Source organism: Bufo bufo, chromosome 11 (assembly GCF_905171765.1).
Source record: "Bufo bufo chromosome 11, aBufBuf1.1, whole genome shotgun sequence".
Classification (NCBI taxonomy): Eukaryota; Metazoa; Chordata; class Amphibia; order Anura; family Bufonidae; genus Bufo; species Bufo bufo.
The window spans coordinates 18846812-18868958 of record NC_053399.1 but is presented as its reverse complement, the minus strand read 5'-3'; the positions used below and the strand labels follow the sequence as shown (position 1 = coordinate 18868958).

The 22147-nt window shown below is 43.8% G+C and overlaps 1 protein-coding gene across 1 annotated transcript in view; it reads right to left on the bottom strand.

Moving 5' to 3' along the window:
- LOC120982609 (alpha-1-antitrypsin-like) overlaps nucleotides 1–21696 on the bottom strand; it is a 45290-nt gene extending 23594 nt beyond the window's left edge. Inside the window, exon 1 of the mRNA XM_040412884.1 lies at nucleotides 21600–21696. Coding sequence (XP_040268818.1) covers nucleotides 21600–21649 — 50 coding nt within the window. The 5' untranslated portion in view covers nucleotides 21650–21696. The remainder of the gene's footprint in view (nucleotides 1–21599) is intronic.
- Nucleotides 21697–22147: the final 451 nt, after the last annotated feature.

Sequence of the window (22147 nt, the reverse complement as noted above, 5' to 3'; positions counted from 1 at the left end):
GCCATGATTGTAATTCCTACTGAACCAGACTAGAGAGACAATTTAAAGGCTCAGGAACCATTTGCAGGTGTTATGGATTATTTAGCTGATTAGAGTGTGACACTTTGAGCCCAGAATATAGAACCTTTTCACAATATTCTAATTTTATGATATTGTGAATTTGGTGTTTTCATAAGCTGTAAGCCATATTCATCCAAATTATAACAAATAAAGGCTTGAAATATCTCGCTTTGCATGTGATAAATCTATCTCATATATTAGTTTCACCTTTTAAGTTGCATTACTGAAAAAAAAAAAGAAATTTTGCAGGATATTCTAATTTTTCGAGTTTCACCTGTACATCCTGTATTATACTCCAGAGCTGCACTCACTATTCTGCTGGTGGACTCACTGTGTACATATATTACATTACTTATTCTGTACTGATCCTGGGTTACATCTTGTATTATACTCCAGAGCTGCACTCACTATTCTGCTGCTGCAATCACTGTGTACATATATTACATTACTTATTCTGTACTGATCCTGAGTTACATCTTGTATTATACTCCAGAGCTGCACTCACTATTCTGCTGCTGCAATCACTGTGTACATATATTACATTACTTATCCTGTACTGATCCTGAGTTACATCCTGTATTATACTCCAGAGCTGCACTCACTATTCTGCTGGTGGAGTCACAGTGTACATATATTACATTACTTATCCTGTAATGATCCTGAGTTACATCCTGTATTATACTCCAGAGCTGCACTCACTATTCTGCTGGTGGAGTCACTGTGTACATACATTACATTACTTATCCTGTACTGATCCTGAGTTACATCCTGTATTATACTCCAGAGCTGCACTCACTATTCTGCTGGTGCAGTCACTGTGTACATACATTACATTACTTATCCTGTACTGATCCTGAGTTACATCCTGTGTTATACTCCAGAGCTGCACTCACTATTCTGCTGGTGCAGTCACTGTGTACATACATTACTTATCCTGTACTGATACTGAGTTACATCCTGTATTATACTCCAGAGCTGCACTCACTATTCTGCTGGTGGAGTCACTGTGTACATACATTACATTACTTATCCTGTACTGATCCTGAGTTACATCCTGTATTATACTCAGGGACGTCTTTAATGCGCGGCAAAAGGGGCAGCTGCCCCGGGCCCAGTTGCTTCTGGGGGGCCCAAGGCAGCTGCCTCTTGAGCCCCGCTGGCTACTGGTGAAGTGGGGGGTGGCGGCAGGGCACATGTTGATGAGCGCTTCCATTGTTAAAGCGCTCATCTCTATAGTCATTTGTATCGCCATACTCAGGACAGCAACACAGATGGGAGTGCTGCGGCGGGGCAGGCACTAGACCTGCAGCCTATCAGAGGCCGGTGCAGGCGGCGCAATGACGTCATCACACCACCTGAGCTGTACAGCATGGGATACAGGCCGGAAGAGGTCTGCATCGCATCACTGCCAGCATTAAGGAGGTAAGTATAAGTGTTTTTTTATATGGTACTACTACTGGCACATGATTGGGGGGCATCTATGGGGGCACCTGTTACTGGCACATGATTGGGGGGCATCTATGGGGGCACTTGTTACTGGCACATGATTGTGGGCATCTATGGGCACACTTGTTACTGGCACATGATTGGGGGGCATCTATGGGGACCTTGCTATTGGCACATGATTGGGGGCATTTATGGGGGCACCTGTTACTGGCACATGATTGGGGGGCATCTATGGGGGCACCTGTTACTGGCACATGATTGGGGGCATCTATGGGGGCACCTGTTACTGGCACATGATTGGGGGCATCTATGGGGGCACTTGGTACTGGCACATGATTGGGGGACATCTATGGGGGTACTTGTTACAGGCACATGATTGGGGGACATCTATGGTGGTACTTGTTACTGACACTTTATTGGGGGCATCTATAGGGGCACTTGTTACTGGCACATGATTGGGGGGCATCTATAGGGGCTCTTGTTACTGGTACATTATTGGGCACTGTGGGGGCATCTATGGGGGCACTTCTTACTGGCACATTATTGGTGGCACTTTTTACTGGAAAATTATTGGGTTGCATCTATGGGTACCGTGCTATTGGCACTTGATTGGGGGCATCTATGGGGGCACCTGTTACTGGCACATGATTGGGGGGCATCTATGGGGGCACTTGTTACTGGCACATGATTGTGGGGATCTATGGGCACACTTGTTACTGGCACATGATTGGGGGGCATCTATGGGGACCTTGCTATTGGCACATGATTGGGGGCATTTATGGGGGCACCTGTTACTGGCACATGATTGGGGGGCATCTATGGGGGCACCTGTTACTGGCACATGATTGGGGGGCATCTATGGGGGCACTTGTTACTGGCACATGATTGTGGGCATCTATGGGCACACTTGTTACTGGCACATGATTGGGGGGCATCTATGGGGACCTTGCTATTGGCACATGATTGGGGGCATTTATGGGGGCACCTGTTACTGGCACATGATTGGGGGGCATCTATGGGGGCACCTGTTACTGGCACATGATTGGGGGCATCTATGGGGGCACCTGTTACTGGCACATGATTGGGGGCATCTATGGGGGCACTTGGTACTGGCACATGATTGGGGGACATCTATGGGGGTACTTGTTACAGGCACATGATTGAGGGACATCTATGGTGGCACTTGTTACTGACACTTTATTGGGGGCATCTATAGGGGCACTTGTTACTGGCACATGATTGGGGGGCATCTATAGGGGCTCTTGTTACTGGTACATTATTGGGCACTGTGGGGGCATCTATGGGGGCACTTCTTACTGGCACATTATTGGTGGCACTTTTTACTGGAAAATTATTGGGTTGCATCTATGGGTACCGTGCTATTGGCACTTGATTGGGGGCATCTATGGGGGCACCTGTTACTGGCACATGATTGGGGGGCATCTATGGGGGCACCTGTTACTGGCACGTGATTGGGGGCATCTATGGGGGCACTTGGTACTGGCACATGATTGGGGGACATCTATGGGGGTACTTGTTACAGGCACATGATTGGGGGACATCTATGGGGGTACTTGTTACAGGCACATGATTGGGGGACATCTATGGTGGTACTTGTTACTGGCACTTTATTGGGGGCATCTATAGGGGCACTTGTTACTGGCACATGATTGGGGGGCATCTATGGGGGCTCTTGTTACTGGTCCATTATTGGGCACTGTGGGGGCATCTATGGGGGCACTTCTTACTGGCACATTATTGGTGGCACTTTTTACTGGAACATTATTGGGTGGCACTATGGGGGCATCTATGGGAGCACTTCTTACTGGCACATTATTGGGGGCACTATGGGGGCATCTACTGAGGCCACAAAGAAGGGGTATTTTATATGGGGGGCTCAGAATAGGGGTATTTTATACTGGCCACATTATAATGGGTACTATGGGGAAGGGGAGAAAGGAGTACTATGGGCTCATCTAATGGGGGGGCACTAAGAAGGGGTATTTTATACTTGCAAATTATGGGGGACACTGAGGGCATCCACTGGGGCACTATATATGGGGCATTTTATACTGGTACATTATTGGGGGCACTAGGAAAAAGGGGGGAGAGGAGCACTATGGGACATTTACTGGGGGCACTATATAGGGGTATTTTATATTGGCACATTATGGGGGCACTATGGGGACATTAGCTCAACTGGGGGCATTAAAAGGGGGTATTTTTTGCACTGGCACATTTTAAGGAGAATTATTACTACTGGGGGCATTATGATGGGCTTTATTACTACTGGGAGTGTATGGGGAAAATGATTACTTGTATGGGAGTATTATTACTTCTGCGGCACAGTGGGGACAGGTTGTGGGCACTGTAGGAGCACTATTACTACCATGTGTGCGCTAGCAGAGAATTATTCTTATTGGTGGGACTTTTGGGAGCACCTTGGCACAGTATCAGCTTACCACAGTTATTTTTGGGGGACGTTATGTTTCCATTATTAGTGTCAGGGGCACTATTTGCTGGGCGCAGTTATTTTAGGGCACTGTGTGCCAATAATTATTGAAGGGCACTATCTGCATGGTAATAGTATTATCAGGGGGTTTATCTGTTTCTGCAGTATAGTATTGGGGAGCACAGCGGCACAGTATTGGGGGTAGTAGGATGATTTGTCCAAAAGATGGCAGGATGATGGAAAAGTAGTAAACTAAGATTTTGTTTGTCAAACTGCAGAGACGAGAAATGGCTGAAAAATGGTGTCTGGTCTGAAGGTCTGAAAGGAGAAGATGAGGAAAGAGAACATCTACATCAAAGAGACGTCACTGGATGTAAGAGGTATGTGGCGTGTATTATCCTGTATGTAGGGGTGGATGGAGGGGTTAGTAGTACAGTACTATCTGTAGTGATGGACGAAGATCAAATGTTCGCGAACCGCGCGTTCGCGGCGGGCCCTATCCACCTTAATGGCAGGCGACCCTGAAAAACCTTCAGGTCATATTTGCAGCCAGCAAATACTTACTAGAAGTGCTCAAATAGTCCCACAACATGGATAGTGACATACCAGAGGGGGATCAATGGCAAAAATTCCCCCCAAAAATATGTATTTTAATCAGGGGCCATTTTTATGCATCTTAAAGGGAAACTCTCAAAAATGTGCCCAGCTGGAGCATAGAAATTTTTTATTTTAAGCCATGGGAGTACAGGCCCCAAACATTAGGCATTCACCTGACAGAAAAGAACAAGTGATTATGTGGCTGGAGGTATATTAGACGGTCAGTGGATAACACTTTTACTGCACGCCAGTGGAGTACAGGCCACAAAAATTATGCATTCACTGGACAGCAGAATGCAGCATCTCTCGCAGCAAGGCCTGGAAATGATGCATTCTGACAGCCCCCTGTGATGCTGGTAACATGTCCGCCATTTTGTTTTTGTACCGGTGGTCTAATGACTTAATAGGATGGAAGATCATTTCAGTCATCCACAAAACCTTCCCAACTAACTACCCTTCCCCCAATAAGACACATGAATACCTTCTTGGATAAAGAGGCATACTCGGCCCAATTTATTAAACATTTACATAATTCACCAACTTTTCAATGTTAATAATAAAACACAGGAAAAACATATCAAAAGCATATCAAAATAAATGACAACATTCCGAACCTTGAAAGACTAATAGGATCCTAGAAGGCAACAAGGCAAGCCATTCTCCTCACTCTTCCCTCCATTTTTCATACCACCTTACCCTTGGCCGCGGTCACCGACCCAAGGGCACCAAATCCGCCAATTCTAATTCCATCTACCCCTGTGGGCCCATTTTGCCAAACAGGGGCCCCAACCACCAGCTTACCAATCCTCATGCGATGCACGCTCCAACTTGTCATGCACCTATTAAGCCTTGAATTGCCTTCCAGGACCCTCCGTTAACGTGCCCATAAGAATGTTCCCCAAACATAATAATAGGGAGGGTGGGCGGGAACCGTGACAAATCCCTGCACGCCGGTGAGAGGTGACTCCTCCCCCAGGCATATATAATGCCCGTGAAATTCCTAGCCCAACCCCTAACCATAAATAAACCTTAACCCTTTATCTGCCTTCAGCTTCCCCCTAAATCAAGTTGCACTACGCTATGCTTCGCCCTGCTCCGTTGCTCTCAGTACATTGCCACCCAGTACTGGTCCTTGCCCTTTATGCATTTTATACGGGTGTCCCTCTTCAAACACTGGAGCATGAAGGCCCCCATTTGCACTAAATTGGAAGCGGTGGAGCGCCCTGGCTCCTGGTCATCGCCCAGGAGAATTTCGTCCTCGGTCTCCTCCCCCCAGCAACGGACAACACCAGGGATCCCCGAAAAGTTTAAAGTCCCCCTCAAAGCCTGCTCTTCTTGCTCCTCCTTCCCCCAGCCACCATTCTCCTTTGACTTCTCTTCACACTCCTGCTGAGTTATCTCAGATGGAGTAGCCCCCCTTGGGAATTTATCCAGCATTGCGACTTCCTCATCTTCCTGCTCCTCGACGGCTTGATGAATGACACGACGCAATGCACGCTCCAGAAAGAAGGTGTAAGGTACGATGTCACTGATGGCGCCCTGACTGCGACTAACCAGTTTGGTGATCTCATAAAATGGCCGCAGAAGTCCGCCGCCACAAAACAATGGTGCTTGTAGAACAGACTACACAGTGTAGCGGTATACTGTATATTGTGTGGCACAGTGTAGCGGTATACTGTATATTGTGTGGCACAGTGTAGGCTATATGTGTATAACATAAACATATTTCACATGAAAACCTACAATTACTTGGCTTGGCCCTTGGGGATCTCGGACACCACTTCAAGACTTTGGCCGGGGGCTCTGCGGAGCTGATGTTGTGTTTTATCCTAATGAGAAAGATTTCATAATAAGGATTTGGAGAAAGGGCAGAGGGATAGCAGAGCAGGGAGAGGCTGGTGCTGCTACTAGGGGGGAGTAATAAAGCCCACCATAATGGGGGAGTAATAAAGCCCACCATAATGCCCCCCAGTAGAAATACTTCTCCTTATAATGTGTGCAAAAAATACCCCCTTGTAATGCCCCCAGTTGAGCTAATGTCCCCATAGTGCCCCCATAATGTGCCAGTATAAAATACCCCTATATAGTGCCCCCAGTAAATGCCTCCATAGTGCTCCACACCCTCCTTCCTCCTAGTGCCCCCCACAATGTACCAGTATAAAATGCCCCAGTAGATGCCCTCAGTGTCCCCCATAATTTGCAAGTATAAAATACCCCTTCTTAGTGCCCCCCGTAGATGACCCCATAGTACTCCTCTCTCCCCTTTCTCATAGTACCCACCATAATGTGTCCCAGTATAAAATTCTACTGTACAGAGCCCCCCATATAAAACACCCCTTCTTTGTGGCCTCAGTAGATGCCCCTATAGTGCCCGCAATAATGTGCCAGCAATAACAGCCCCCCATCATGTGCCAGTAATAACAGCCCCCCATCATGTGCCAGTAATAACAGCCCGCCATCATGTGCCAGTAATGACAGCCCCCCCGTGCCAGTAATGACAGCCCCCATTATGTGCCAGTAATGACAGCCCCCCATTATGTGCCAGTAATGACAGCCCCCCATTATGTGCCAGTAATGACAGCCCCCCATTATGTGCCAGTAATGACAGCCCCCCCTATTATGTGCCAGTAATGACAGCCCCCCCCATTATGTGCCAGTAGCCAGAGACCCCCATTATGTGCCAGTAGCCAGAGACCCCCATTATGTGCCAGTAGCCAGAGACCCCCATTATGTGGCAGTAGCCAGAGACCCCCCTTATGTGCCAGTAGCCAGAGACCCCCATTATGTGCCAGTAGCCACCAGTATTGTACACAAAAAAAATAAACACTTATACTTACCTCCTTGGCAGCGATGCGATGCAGGCCTCTTCCGGCCTGTGTCCCGCGCTGTACGGCTCAGGCGGCGCGATGACGTCATCGCGCCGCCTGCGCCGGCCTCTGATAAGCTGCCGGCCTAGTGCCTGCAGCCTATCAGAGGAAGGGAAAGGGACACGCCTCTCCCTCCCCTGCCTCTGCACAGTCATTTGTATCGCTGTCCTGAGGACGGCGATACAGATGACTATGGAGATGAACGCTTCCACAATGGAAGCGTTCATCTCCCTGTGCCCCGCCGCCGCCCCCCTCTTCTGAGCAGCTCGGGGTGGGGGGGCAATTGCCCCGTTGCCCCCCCCCCCTGGATCTGCCAGTGCTGCAGAGCAGAGGCAGAACTCGGTTCACAGATTTCCAGGGCCCCAGGGGAGGGCACTTGCCCCCCCTTGCCCCCCCTTGCGGACGCCCATGGGTAAAACCAAATCCACACGGTGCCATGGGTTACATGCTTGACGGCAGTCAGAAGGTTCATCCAGTGGGCAGTAAAAGTTATGTACCTTCCCTGCCCGTGTTTGCTAGACCCCATGTCTGTGGTCAGATGTATCTTGCCACCGACACTGTGTGCCAGAGATATATTCAATTGAACGTGGCCATATAGCTCTGGGATGCCCTTCTGGGAGAAATATTTCCTTACGGTGACCTTCCATTGCAGTGTGCCAAAGGCCACAAAGTTTCTAAAGGCCTCCGAGTCCACCAGCTTATATGGCAGTAGTTGGCTGGCTAGCAGTTCCGACAAGCCAACAGTCAACCGTTGGGCAAGAGGGTTATCCGTTGTCATCAACTTTTTATGCTCGAACATTTGGGCCACGGAAGCCTGCCTTCTGCCAGATGAACGTGACGACGGCGCGGTGGAAGGTGGAGTGGAGGACAAATGGGAGGAGAGAGGAGAAGAGGCAGGACGTGGAGCGTCTGGAGCGTGGCTTTGTGAGTTCTGTGGAAAGAGGTATATATAACACCTGAATCAATATTTGATGGAAGCAGGTATATAGAACCCCTCAATCAGTATTTTGTGGAAGCAGGTACATCATACCCCTCAATCAGTAATTTGTGAAAGCAGGTATATCGCACCCCTCAATCAGTATTTTGTGGAAGCCGGTGTATCACAGGCCTCAATAAATAGTTGGTGGAAGCAGGTATATCACACCCCTCAATCAGTATTTTGTGGAAGCAGGAATATTGAACTCCTTAATCAGTATTTTGCAGAAGCAGGTATATCCCACCCCTCAGTCAGTATTTTGTGGAAACAGGTATATCGCACCCGTCTTTCAGGATTTTGTGGAAGCTGGTGTATCACAAGCCTCAATCAATTTTTGGTGGAAGCAGGAAAATAGCACCCCTCAATCAGTATTTTGTGTCATGAGGTATATCGCTCCCTTCAATAAGTATTTTGTGGAAGCAGGTATATCGCATCCCACAATCAGTAATTTGTGGAACCCCTTAATCAGTATTTTGTAGAAGCAGGTATATCCCACCCCTCAATCCGTATTTTCTGGAAGCAGGTATATCAAACCCCTTAATCAGTATTTTGTGGAAGCAGGTATATAGAACCCATTAATCAGTATTCTGTAGAAGCAGGTATATCCCACCCCTCAATTAATATTTTATAAAAAAAACAGGTATATAGAACACCTGAATCAATATTTGTTGTAAGCAGGTATATCGCACCCCATAATCAGTATTTTATGGAAGCAGGTATATCAAACCCTTTATTAAGTGTTTTGTGGAAGCAGGTATATCGCACCCCTCAATCTGTATATTGTGGAAGCAGGTACAGTCAGGTCCATAAATATTGGGACATCGACACAATTCTAACATTTTTGGCTCTATACACTACCACAATGGATTTGAAATGAAACGAGCAAGATGTGCTTTAACTGCAGACTGTCAGCTTTAATTTGAGGGTATTTACATCCAAATCAGGTGAACGGTGCAGGAATTACAATAGTTTGCATATGTGCCTCCCACTTGTTAAGGGACAAAAAGTAATGGGACAATTGGCTTCTTGGCTGTTACATGGCCAGGTGTGTGTTATTCCCTTGTTATCCCAATTACAATGAGCAGATAAAAGGTCCAGAGTTAATTTCAAGTGTGCTATTTGCATTTGGAATCTATTACTGTCAACTCTCAAGATGAGATCCAAAGAGCTGTCACTATCAGTGAAGCAAGCCATCATTAGGCTGAAAAAACAAAACAAACCCATCAGAGAGATAGCAAAAACATTAGGCGTGGCCAAAACAACTGTTTGGAATATTCTTAAAAAGAAGAAACACACATGTGAGCTCAGCAACACCAAAAGACCCGGAAGACCACGAAAAACAACTGTGGTGGTCGATCAAAGAATTGTTTCCCTGGTAAAGAAAACACCCTTCACAACAGTTGGCCAGATCAAGAACACTCTACAGGAGGTAGGTGTATGTGTGTCAAAGTCAACAATCAAGAGAAGACTTCACTAGAGTGAATACTGAGGGTTCACCACAAGATGTAAACCATTGGTGAGCCTCAAAAACAGGAAGGTTAGAGTTTGCCAAAAAACATCTAAAAAAGCCTTCACAGTTCTGGAACAACATCCAATGGACAGATGAGACCAAGATCAACTTGTACCAGAGTGATGGGAAGAGAAGAGTATGGAGAAGGAAAGGAACTGCTCATGATCCTAAGCATACCACCTCATCAGTGAAGCATGGTGGTGGTAGTGTCATGGTGTGGGCATTTATAGCTGCAAATGGAACTGGTTCTTTTGTATTTATTGATTATGTGACTGCTGACAAAAGCAGTAGGATGAATTCTGATGTGTTTCGAGCAAAATTATCTGCTCATATTCCGCCAAATGCTTCAGAACTCATTGGACGGTGCTTAACAGTGCAGATGGAAAATGACCCAAAGCGTACTGCAAAAGCAACCAAAGAGTTTTTTAAGGGAAAGAAGTGGAATGTTATGCAATGGCCAAGTCAATTACCGGACCTGAATCCGATTGAGCATGCATTTCACTTGCTGAAGACAAAACTGAAGGGAAAATGCCCCAAGAACAAGCAAGAACTGAAGACAGTTGCAGTAGAGGCCTGGCAGAGCATCACCTGTGATGAAACCCAGCGTCTGGTGATGTCTATGCGTTCCAGACTTCAGGCTATAATTGACTGCAAAGTATTTGCAACCAAGTATTAAAAAGTGAAAATTTGATTTATGATTATGATTATGTCCCAATACTTTTGGTCCCTTAACAAGTGGGAGGCACATATGCAAACTGTTGTAATTCCTGCACCGTTCACCTGATTTGGATGTAAATACCCTCAAATTACAGCTGACAGTCTGCGGTTAAAGCACATCTTGTTTGTTTAATTTCAAATCCATTATGGTGGTGTATAGAGCCAAACATGTTAGAATTGTGTTGATGTCCCAATATTTATGGACCTGACTGTATATCGAACCCCTTATTAAGTATTTTGTGGAAGCAGGTATATCGCACCCCTCAATCAGTATTTTGTGGAAGCAGGTATATAGAATCACTTAATTAGAATTTTGTAGAAGCAGGTATATCGCACCCCTCATTCAGTATTTTGTGGAAACAGGTATATAGAACCCCTGAATCAATATTTGGTGGAAGCAGGTATATCGCACCCCTCATTTAGGATTTTGTGGAAGTTGGTGAATCGCAAGCCTCAATCAATATTTGGTGGAAGCAGGTATATCGCAGGCCTCAATCAATATTTTGTGGAAGCCGGTGTATCGCAGGCCTCAATCAGTATTTTGTTGAAGCAGGTATATAGAACCCCTTAATCAGTATTTTGTAGAAGCAGGTATATCGCACCCCTCAATCAGTATTTTGTGGAAACAGGTATATAGAACACCTGAATCAATATTTGTTGGAAGCAGGTATATCGCACCCCTCAATCAGTATTTTATGGAAGCAGGTATATCAAACCCCTTAAGCAGTATTTTGTGGAAGCAGGTATATCGCACCCCTCAATCTGTATTTTGTAGAAACCGGTATATCCCACCGATCAATCAGTATTTTGTGAAAACAGGCATATAGAACACCTGAATCAATATTTGTTGGAAGCAGGTATATCGCACCCCTCAATCAGTATTTTATGGAAGCAGGTATATTAAACCCCTTAATCAGTATTTTGTGGAAGCAGGTATATCGCACACCTCAATCTGTATTTTGTGGAAGCAGGTATATAGCACCCCTCAATCTTTATTTTGTGGAAGCAGGTATATCAACCCCTGAATCAGTATTTTGTGGAAGCAGGTACATAGAACCCCTTCAATCATTATTTTGTAGAAGCAGGTATATCGCACCCCTCAATCAGTATTTTGTGAGAGCCAATGTATCGCAGGCCTCAATCAATATTAGGTGGAGGCAGGTATATCGCACCCCTCAATCAGTATTTTGTGGAACCTGGTATATCATACTCCTCAATAAGTATTTTGTGAAAGCAGGTATATAGAACCCCTTAATCAGTATTTTGTAGAAGCAGGTATATCGTACCCCTCAATCAGAATTTTGTGGAAACAGCTATATATAACACCTCAATCATTATTTGGTGGAAGCAGTTATAGCGCACCCCTCAATCCGTATTTTGTGGAAGCAGGTATATCAAACCGCTTAATAAGTATTTTGTGGAAGCAGGTATATCGCACCCCTCAATCAGTATTTTGTGGAAGCAGGTATATAGAACCTCTTAATCAGTATTTTGTAGAAGCAGGTATTTCGCACCCCTCAATCAGTATTTTGTGGAAACAGCTATATATAACACCTCAATCATTATTTGGTGGAAGCAGTTATAGCGCACCCCTCAATCTGTATTTTGTGGAAGCAGGTATATCGCACCCCTCAATCAGTATTTTGTGGAAGCAGGTATATAGAACCCCTTAATCAGTATTTTGTAGAAGCAGGTATTTCACACCCCTCAATCAGTATTTTGTGGACGCAGGAATATAGAACCCCTTAATCAGTATTTTGTGGAAGCAGGTATATCAAACCCCTTAATCATTATTTTGTAGAAGTAGGTATATCGCACCCCTCAATCAGTATTTTGTGAGAAAAGGTATATAGAACACCTGAATCAATATTTGGTGGAAGCAGGTTTCTTCCACCCCTCAATCAGTATTTTGTGGAAGCAGGTATATCAAACCCCTTAATCAGTATTTTGTGGAAGCAGGTATATCGCACCCCTCAATCTGTATTTTGTGGAAGCAGGTATATCAAACCCTTTAATTAGTATTTTGTGTAAGCAGGTATATCACACCCCTCAATCAGTGTTTTGTGGAAGCAGGCATATAGAACCCCTTAATCAGAATTTTGTAGAAGCAGGTAAATCGTACCCCTCAATCAGTATTTTGTGGAAGCAGGTATATAGAACCCCTGAATCAATATTTGGTGGAAGCAGGTATATCGCACCCCTCATTCAGTATTTTGTGGAAGCTGGTGTGTCACAAGCCTCAATCAATATTTGGTGGAAGCAGGTATATCGCACCCATTTATCAGTATTTTGTAGAAGCAGGTATATCACACCCCTCAATCAGTATTATGTGGAAGGAGGTATATAGAACCCCTTAATCAGTATTTTGTAGAAGCAGGTATATCGCACCCCTTAATCAGTATTTTGTGGAAACAGGTATATAGAACCACTGAATCAATATTTGGTTGAAGCAGGTATATGGCACCCGTTGCAAATAGTTGTTCCAAAAACGCTTGTCCTTCTATATTCCTGCGGTATTGCAGCAGAACCGCACGCAACTGCTTCACAGTACAAATGCACTATAATAAACTTTCTTAGAAAGTATATTATAAGTATATCACACCCCTCAGTATATCACAGCGATAGCACACCTATATCAGTCCTTAAAAGGACTTTTGTTGCCCTATTAGCTAGCGTTTGGTGTCCCTAACAGTCTGTCCCTGCTCTACAAAGCAACCTCTCCCTACACTGTCAAAACACTGAATTTAAAATGGCTGCCAGATCGGGTTCTGTTATAGGGTGGGGGTGTGTCCATGTGCTGAAACGTCTCAATTGGCTGTCCTGTTCCACCTGATGAATGTGTCATGGGTCAAAGTTCGGTGCAATACAAAAGAATATGGCGCATGCGAACATCGCCATACGAGCAAAGTTCGCCGCGAAATGACCGCCGGGCGAGCCGCAAGGCCATCTCTAACAATTATTATTGGTGGGACTTCTGAGAGCACCAGTATGTGGGAGACCACCTTTATGGTACTGATTATTTGGCGGCATTGGGGAGCACAGCAGGCACAATATTGGAGTTAGCAGCAGGATGACAATGTTGGGGTACCAAGAGATGTGATGGAAAAGTGAGGAACCTAAGATATATGTTTGCCAAACTCTGCACCAAACTCTGCAGAGATGAGTCACGGCTGAAAGAATTCATCATGGCAGTCTGGGCTCTATGGAGAAGATGAAGAAAGAGGAGACGTCACTGGATGTAATAGGTATGCTATGCTGTAATCTCCTTTATCTTTGGTAGTGCCATTAGGACTGGGACAGGAGGGGCAGTGGAAGGTTGGATGGGAGGGCGCACAAACATAATTCACATTCATACATTCAACATCCAGCAAGTGGGCCTGTATGTTTTACAATGCCTGTGCTGAATTTCAGTCCCAGTCCAGCCCTGGAGCCATGATTCGTATCCTGCGAGAAGGCCCCTTTACAACAGCTGGGGGTGCCAGGAATCAGACCCCCAACTCCCCCACTGATTTAATATTGATGACCTATCCATCAATATCCAAAGACCCATACTTACTGCCCCCATACAGCATTTGCCCCAGAGGTCTGACTCTACCACTCAATATCCTCAGACAAACCCTCTCAGCCAATGAAAAGCATGGAGAGGAATTGTACAGGAAAATTCCAGAAAATAATGGAGGTCACACATGCTAGATCTACATTCCCATTATTTAAGTGCAATAGGGGGTAAAAAGAATGGCCCCAAGGATGTCCAAAATTGATAATCCAATGAATTGTGAATAAGTCTTACAGACTATTGGGAAAAGTCCATAGAGTGTGAAAACCGTCTGATGCAACAGGGCAAAGGAAAAGGGATGTTTTGCAGCCCGGATTTGTTTAGTTAGGACACAGCCTTGACCACTGCTGCTACATGATAGAAAAATCAAATAGAAACCCACACACCTGAACTTTGTCCCTAAAGCCTCATTGAACCTCTTATGTAACCTCTACAGATGAAGCCATTATTTGGATTGGACCATCAGCAGCAAATCTCTTCACTCTCGTTATTAAAGAAGTTGCACAAGATTAGAAAAACATGGCTGCTTTCTTCCACAAACAGCTCCACACCTGTCCATGGGTTGCCTCGGGTATTGCAGCTCAGCTGCATAGAAATGAATTGGGCTGAGATGTCAGACCAAGCACAACCTCTGGGCACCTAGATGGTCACTAGTCATGCACTTTGTGTCTACACAGACAAACCAGGGCAATACCAATTGCCTCCCTAACCAATATGGTGTCACAAGACCTAACCTTGTAAATGCGGATGGCCAAAACGCCCTCCACAGCTCCAGCGCCGCTGCGTCCACGGTAGGAATAACACATTAAGAACAAAACAGTGTGCACTGTACCATTAAAGGGGTTATTTGAGAGTCTGATGGCATATGGCTAGGATATGCTGTAAATGTCAGATAGGTGTGGGTCCCACCTCTGGGACCTGCTCCAATCTTCAGAACGGGCACCCCAAAGTGAAGGAGAGTGCATCGCTCATGCGCAGAGTGCTTTTTATTCCAAGGGAGTTCTGAAAATAGAAAGCTTGATTATTTTTGGAACAACCATAGCAGTGAATGAAGGGCAGTGCGCTATCCTTCACTTCCAACAGCCTATTTGGGACATAGGAGCGGTCCAGGAGGTAGGACCCGCATCTATCTAAGGGCTCATGCAGACGGCCATGCCCGTATCGCAATATACAGGCCCCAGCTGTTTGTGCACATGGCTTGGATCCGTAATCCTGAAGGTGCGGTGCGGAACGGAAGCACAGAAGCTGGCCCTACATAAAACACATAAACAATTTGAGTCAGATATAAGTAGGACATTTGAAAATGAACAAAGAAGTGTGAAAATATTGGAAAATTTAATCAGAGAGAATGAAAGAGACAGGGTCATCCCAGACCCACCCTTCACTTCCCTAAAGCTCAAATGTAAGTATACCCCACCTTTTGCACAATTTAAGGAAATAGATACCTTCGTACAGCTGGTAGCACGAGATATAAAAAGGATTAAAAATGAGAAAAGATCATGCGGTATCCAATTTAAATTCAGAAGAACTTTTTGCTTTAGAGGAGTTAAAAACAAATGAAGACATTATAAGAAAACCCGGTGATAAGGGGGGGAAATATTGTCATTCAAGACAGAGAAGACTAGGTAGATATGGTTCAAAGGCTACTTAGAGATAAAAAAAAACATATAGACTACTACAGGAAAATCCTACCAGTTATTACTTGGATGAATTGAAATAACTACTAACGGAGGCAAAAGAGAACAACCTAATTACTAAGGATGAGCTTATGTACCTGTTTAATAAAAGCCTGACCATTCCAACATTAAGGTTAACAAGAACAAGACACTGATTCCAGGAAGGCCTATTGTCTCAGGGAATGATAGTGTTACACAGGGGATTAGTGTTTATGTGGACCAAATATTGAGGCCTTTCGTTACATTGTTGCCCTCATATATCAAAGATACCAAGGATCTCCTTCTTAAGATAAATGACATCACAGTGACATCAAATATCTTACTAGCAAGCCTGGATGTCGAATCAATATACACAAATATACAGCCCCATCTTTGTTTAAAGGCTGTGAAATCATTTTTGAGCACCAAAAGCACTATTTTCCAACAACACAATGAATTGGTATTATCTATGTTAGAGTTTATTTTTTAGCACAATTATTTTAAGTTACAGAAGCACTATTATAAACAAATCAAAGGGACCGCGATGGGGACGTCATGTGCCCCATCTTATGCAAAAAAAATTTGGGGTGGTGGGAAGATCACTTGGTATTTACGGAGAAAATGTCGTCATATACCTGCCACTATTTTATGAGTTCGCCTAGGCATTGAATGATAACAATATAGGCATGAAATACACCTATGAGATTCAGGAGAAGGAGATCTATTTTTTGGATTTAAAAATAATAGAAACAGAGGAGGGTCATCTTGATACTGAGATATATAGAAAACCGACTTCTATGAACAGCTATTTGCATTGGACCAGCTGGCATCCCCTCCCTTTAAAAAGGGGGATCCCGGTTGGCCAATACTTAAGAGCCCTGAGAAATTGTACCAACAAGATGTCATTCACCAAGGAAAGCAATGCTCTTTTTCAGAGATTTCAAGATAGGGGATATCCAATTCGCCCTCTTAAAAGAGCCTTTAATAGGGCAAAAATTACAAAGAGAGAGTATTTATTAAACCCCCCCACCACCACCACCAAAAAAAAGACAATGATATTATCACATGTATTGGCACCTTTGATGGGTATAATAAAGAAATATACCGGATTCTAAAAAGATATTGGCACATTATACAATCAGACAGAAAACAGGCACCAGTTCTCATTCGTAACCCCAGTATCACCTATCGTAGGGGCTTAAATTTGAAGGACCATTTGGTCCATATTTTTCTTCAAGATACTGGAACTATGGCTAAGACTAGTATAGAAAAATACCGCGGATCAGCACCATGTAGAGATTGCTCCTTTTGTAGATATAGTCCACGCATCAAAAAGTTCACAAATCCAAGTGATCAAAAGGAGTACAAGATTAGACAATTTATTAATTGTAAGACCCAAGGGGTGATCTATATAGCATCATGCCCATGCCCAAAACTATATGTCGGAAAGACTACACAGGAACTCAGACATCGTTTCTCAGGCCATTCAAGCACAATAGAGAAGGATATGTCTATTTCTAGACACATGAGATACATTCATGGAAAAAATACAAGCCTATTATGCTTCTGAGGTGGAAATTTGGACAGAAAACTACTATAATGTGAGGCTCGCTGGATTTATAGGCTTAATACAAGGAGCCCGGATGGTTTAAATGAGGGATTCTCATTTACAGCATTTATTTAAAAATAGGGGTTAGGGATATACACTAGTCGTCCCTTTGAAAAATCTCCATATAATCTATCTATCATCATATATTGATATCTGGTAAAATTCTAGCTCAATAGAGAGGATCACAAGCAAGAAGACTAATTTATAAATTTTTGGGTGGATATCTAATGATTACACATTAATATACACTCACCTAAAGAATTATTAGGAACACCTGTTCTATTTCTCATTAATGCAATTATCTAGTCAACCAATCACATGGCAGTTGCTTCAATGCATTTAGGGGGGTGCTCCTGGTCAAGACAATCTCCTGAACTCCAAACTGAATGTCAGAATGGGAAAGAAAGGTGATTTAAGCAATTTTGAGCGTGGCATGGTTGTTAGTGCCAGACGGGCCGCTCTGAGTATTTCACAATCTGCTCAGTTACTGGGATTTTCACGCACAACCATTTCTAGGGTTTACAAAGACTGGTGTGAAAAGGGAAAAACATCCAGTATGCGGCCGTCCTGTGGGCAAAAATGCCTTGTGGATGCTAGAGGTCAGAGGAGAATGGGCCGACTGATTCAAGCTGATAGAAGAGCAACGTTGACTGAAATAACCACTCGTTACAGCCGAGGTATGCAGCAAAGCATTTGTGAAGCCACAACACGCACAACCTTGAGGCGGATGGGCTACAACAGCAGAAGACCCCACCGGGGACCACTCATCTCCACTACAAATAGGAAAAAGAGGCTACAATTAGAACGAGCTCACTAAAATTGGACTGTTGAAGACTGGAAAAATGTTGCCTGGTCTGATGAGTCTTGATTTCGGTTGAGACAATTTGGCGTAAACAGAATGAGAACATGTATCCATCATCTGATGGCTACTTCCAGCAGGATAATGCACCATGTCACAAAGCTCGGATCATTTCAAATTGGTTTCTTGAACATGACAATGAGTTCACTGTACTAAAATGTCACCAGATCTCAACCCAATAGAGCATCTTTGGGATGTGGTGGAACGGGAGCTTCGTGCCCTGGATGTGCATCCCTCAAATCTCCATCAACTGCAAGATGCTATCCTATCAATATGGGCCAACATGTCTAAAGAATGCTATCAGCACCTTGTGGAATCAATGCCACGTAGAATTAAGGCAGTTCTGAAGGCAAAAGGGGGTCCAACACCGTATTAGTATGGGGGCACTAATAATTCTTTAGGTGAGTGTATGTTCTCATGATATAGAAGGGTGGGCAATATGGAATCGGGTTTGAAGTAGAACTATAGGTAACATGGACAATTTAGATATATCGGGGCAGATAGAACAAATTATATGTAAAGTGACATGTAAATTAGGCAATGGACAAATGGCTATATACTCACCATAAAGGTTATCACAGGGTAAAAATTTGAATATTATAAATAAGGTGGTGTAGATAAAATGATTAGGGTTCACATTTACTAATCACTTAATAGCGTTATGAAGAAGGGTTCATTGCATAAAGCAATATAAATTAATTAAGTGGAACTCCTAATATTAATTTAAGTTAAATTTTTCATTATTTAGGATTTATTAACATAATTTATTAATCACTAATAATCATCATTCATGTTGATTATTGCCTAAAGATAGTAAATAATTGTAAAATCGTGATAAATAGACATTGGATGAGGTTCAGTCACTGATAATTTAGCCCTTGTGTAAACCTCCCTTTGACATACAGGTGAAACTCAAAAAATTAGAATATCGTGCAAAAGTCCATTTATTTCAGTAATGCAAACTAAAAGGAATTGCATTAATGCAGCTTAAAATTTGAATTTTGTGAAAAGGTTCAATATTCTAGGCTCAAGGGGTCAGTCACACTGTAGTCAGCTAATTAATCCATACCCCCTGAGCAAAGGGGACCTCAAAATTGAGACTTTGGGGTTTCATAAGCTGTAAGCCATAATCATCCAAATTATAACAAATAAAGGCTTGGAATATCTCGCTTTGCCTGTAATGAGTCTCATATGTTAGTTTCACCTTACTGAAATAAATGAACTTTGCGCGATATCCTATTTTTTTCGAGTTTCACCTGTAGTTCACAATTCAGTTAAAGAGGGGACAAAACAGTGAAGTCCTAAAGCCTGCGCACTAAAAGACTAACAGAGTGAATAGGTCTTAAGTTTTAAGTTGAATCGCTTGCGCAGTACAGGCAAAGTGAATGAAAAGAATTAAAGTAGCATCGCATGCGCAGTTTGAATGAACCCAGTGAGAAAAAGTTAAAGTCCTGGATACTGCGCACAACAGATAAGAAGGGCGAATATACCTATCACTGGAATCATGCGCACCAGACATCTTGAAAAGAAGCACCTATCGGAGGTAGTTATTGTTGGGTAGGGGTATCCCATTGGCCTATCCCCCGAAGCTTTTAGAAACAGCGCTTACATATTGGATGATGGGAAAGGTAAACCGGCCTTTCAGGTGTAAATGGCACTCAATGAGAGCGCTCGTGTTGGTAGTAGCTCCGCTTCCCCTGAGGATGCCACGTTCAGCAGTGAAACATGTTGGGGGAGCTGCGCTCCTAGTGTTTTTTAAAGAAAGTGACCAAGTGAATTTGCTGAGAAAGCCCTGGGGTGTGCTGCAGGCACCCTGGTAGCTCAGAGAGAGGATAGTATAAGGAGACAGAACTAGTGGCGATGAGGGTCAGTTAGTGATATTAGCTGAGGTTCAGCAAGATAGGGTTTGAATCAACAATAACACTTAACAACCTATCGCTAACTGATAGCAGGTGAATGGCAATAACTTACATCTAGTTGCAATATATCCTGTATTATACTCCAGAGCTGCACTCACTATTCTGCTGGTGCAGTCACTGTGTACATACATTACTTATCCTGTACTGATCCTGAGTTACATCCTGTATTATACTCCAGAGCTGCACTCACTATTCTGTTGGTGCAGTCACTGTGTACATACATTACATTACTTATCCTGTACTGATCCTGAGTTACATCCTGTATTATACTCCAGAGCTGCACTCACTATTCTGCTGGTGGAGTCACTGTGTACAGACATTACATTACTTATCCTGTACTGATCCTGAGTCACATCCTGTATTATACTCCAGAGCTGCACTCACTATTCTGCTGGTGCAGTCACTGTGTACATACATTACATGACTTATCCTGTACTGATCCTGAGTTACATCCTGTATTATACTCCAGAGCTGCACTCACTATTCTGCTGGTGCAGTCACTGTGTACATACATTACATGACTTATCCTGCACTGATCCTGAGTTACATCCTGTATTATACTCCAGAGCTGCACTCACTATTCTGCTGGTGCAGTCACTGTGTACATACATTACTTATCCTGTACTGATCCTGAGTTACATCCTGTATTATACTCCAGAGCTGCACTCACTATTCTGCTTATGGAGTCACTGTGTACATACATTACTTATCCTGTACTGATCCTGAGTTACATCCTGTATTATACTCCAGAGCTGCACTCACTATTCTGCTGGTGGAGTCACTGTGTACGTACATTACTTATCCTGTACTGATCCTGCGTTACATCCTGTATTATACTCCAGAGCTGCACTCACTATTCTACTAGTGCAGTCACTGTGTACATACATTACTTATCCTGTACTGATCCTGAGTTACATCCTGTATTATACTCCAGAGCTGCACTCACTATTCTGCTGGTGCAGTCACTGTGTACATACATTACTTATCCTGTACTGATCCTGAGTTACATCCTGTATTATACTCCAGAGCTGCACTCACTATTCTGCTGGTGCAGTCACTGTGTACATACATTACTTATCCTGTACTGATCCTGAGTTACATCCTGTATTATACTCCAGAGCTGCACTCACTATTCTGCTGGTGCAGTCACTGTGTACATACATTACTTATCCTGTACTGATCCTGAGTTACATCCTGTATTATACTCCAGAGCTGCACTCACTATTCTGCTGGTGGAGTCACTGTGTACAAACATTACTTATCCTGTACTGATCCTGAGTTACATCCTGACTCCTGACTCTTTCCAGGTTCCTTGTCTTTCAGGGCCAATAATTATGTTATTAAAGGCTTTAAAATAGCCAAGTAGCATTACTCACCTCCACTGATCTCCCACTGCTGCTGTCCACTTCCTGCCCCAGCTCATCATGCCAGAGATGCCTACAAAGGTCCACTCCAGCAATCTCAGCCTTACCAGTGACCCGCCTCTGCCAACCATTGGTTGAGTTTGCCTTTACTGACATCTCTGGTATAGCAGGAGGGCACAGGAGGTAGAGAGCAGCATGGACGGAGCAGCAGCATGGCAGTGGATGGAGATCAGTGGAGGTGAGTAACTCTAAAGTTTCTGATATGTTATTTTTTATGAAAATTTTGTGAATGAACATCCACTTTAACCATTGACTTGCCATTTTGGATTCTGCTGATGTTAGGCAATAGCACTGGAGCTATAATGGTGTATTAGATTTCACCCACCTTTCCTAGAAACAGATACAAGATAAAGATTAAAATTTTGAGATAAATTTTGTGCTAGAAAACACTGGTTCACCATTTTTATACAGGTTTTTTTTTTCATACTCTGACAGCCCCTTGTGGACGAGGGATTTATTGTGAATTCCTTGCTGGTCAAAGGCAGTGAAGGAGGTTGACT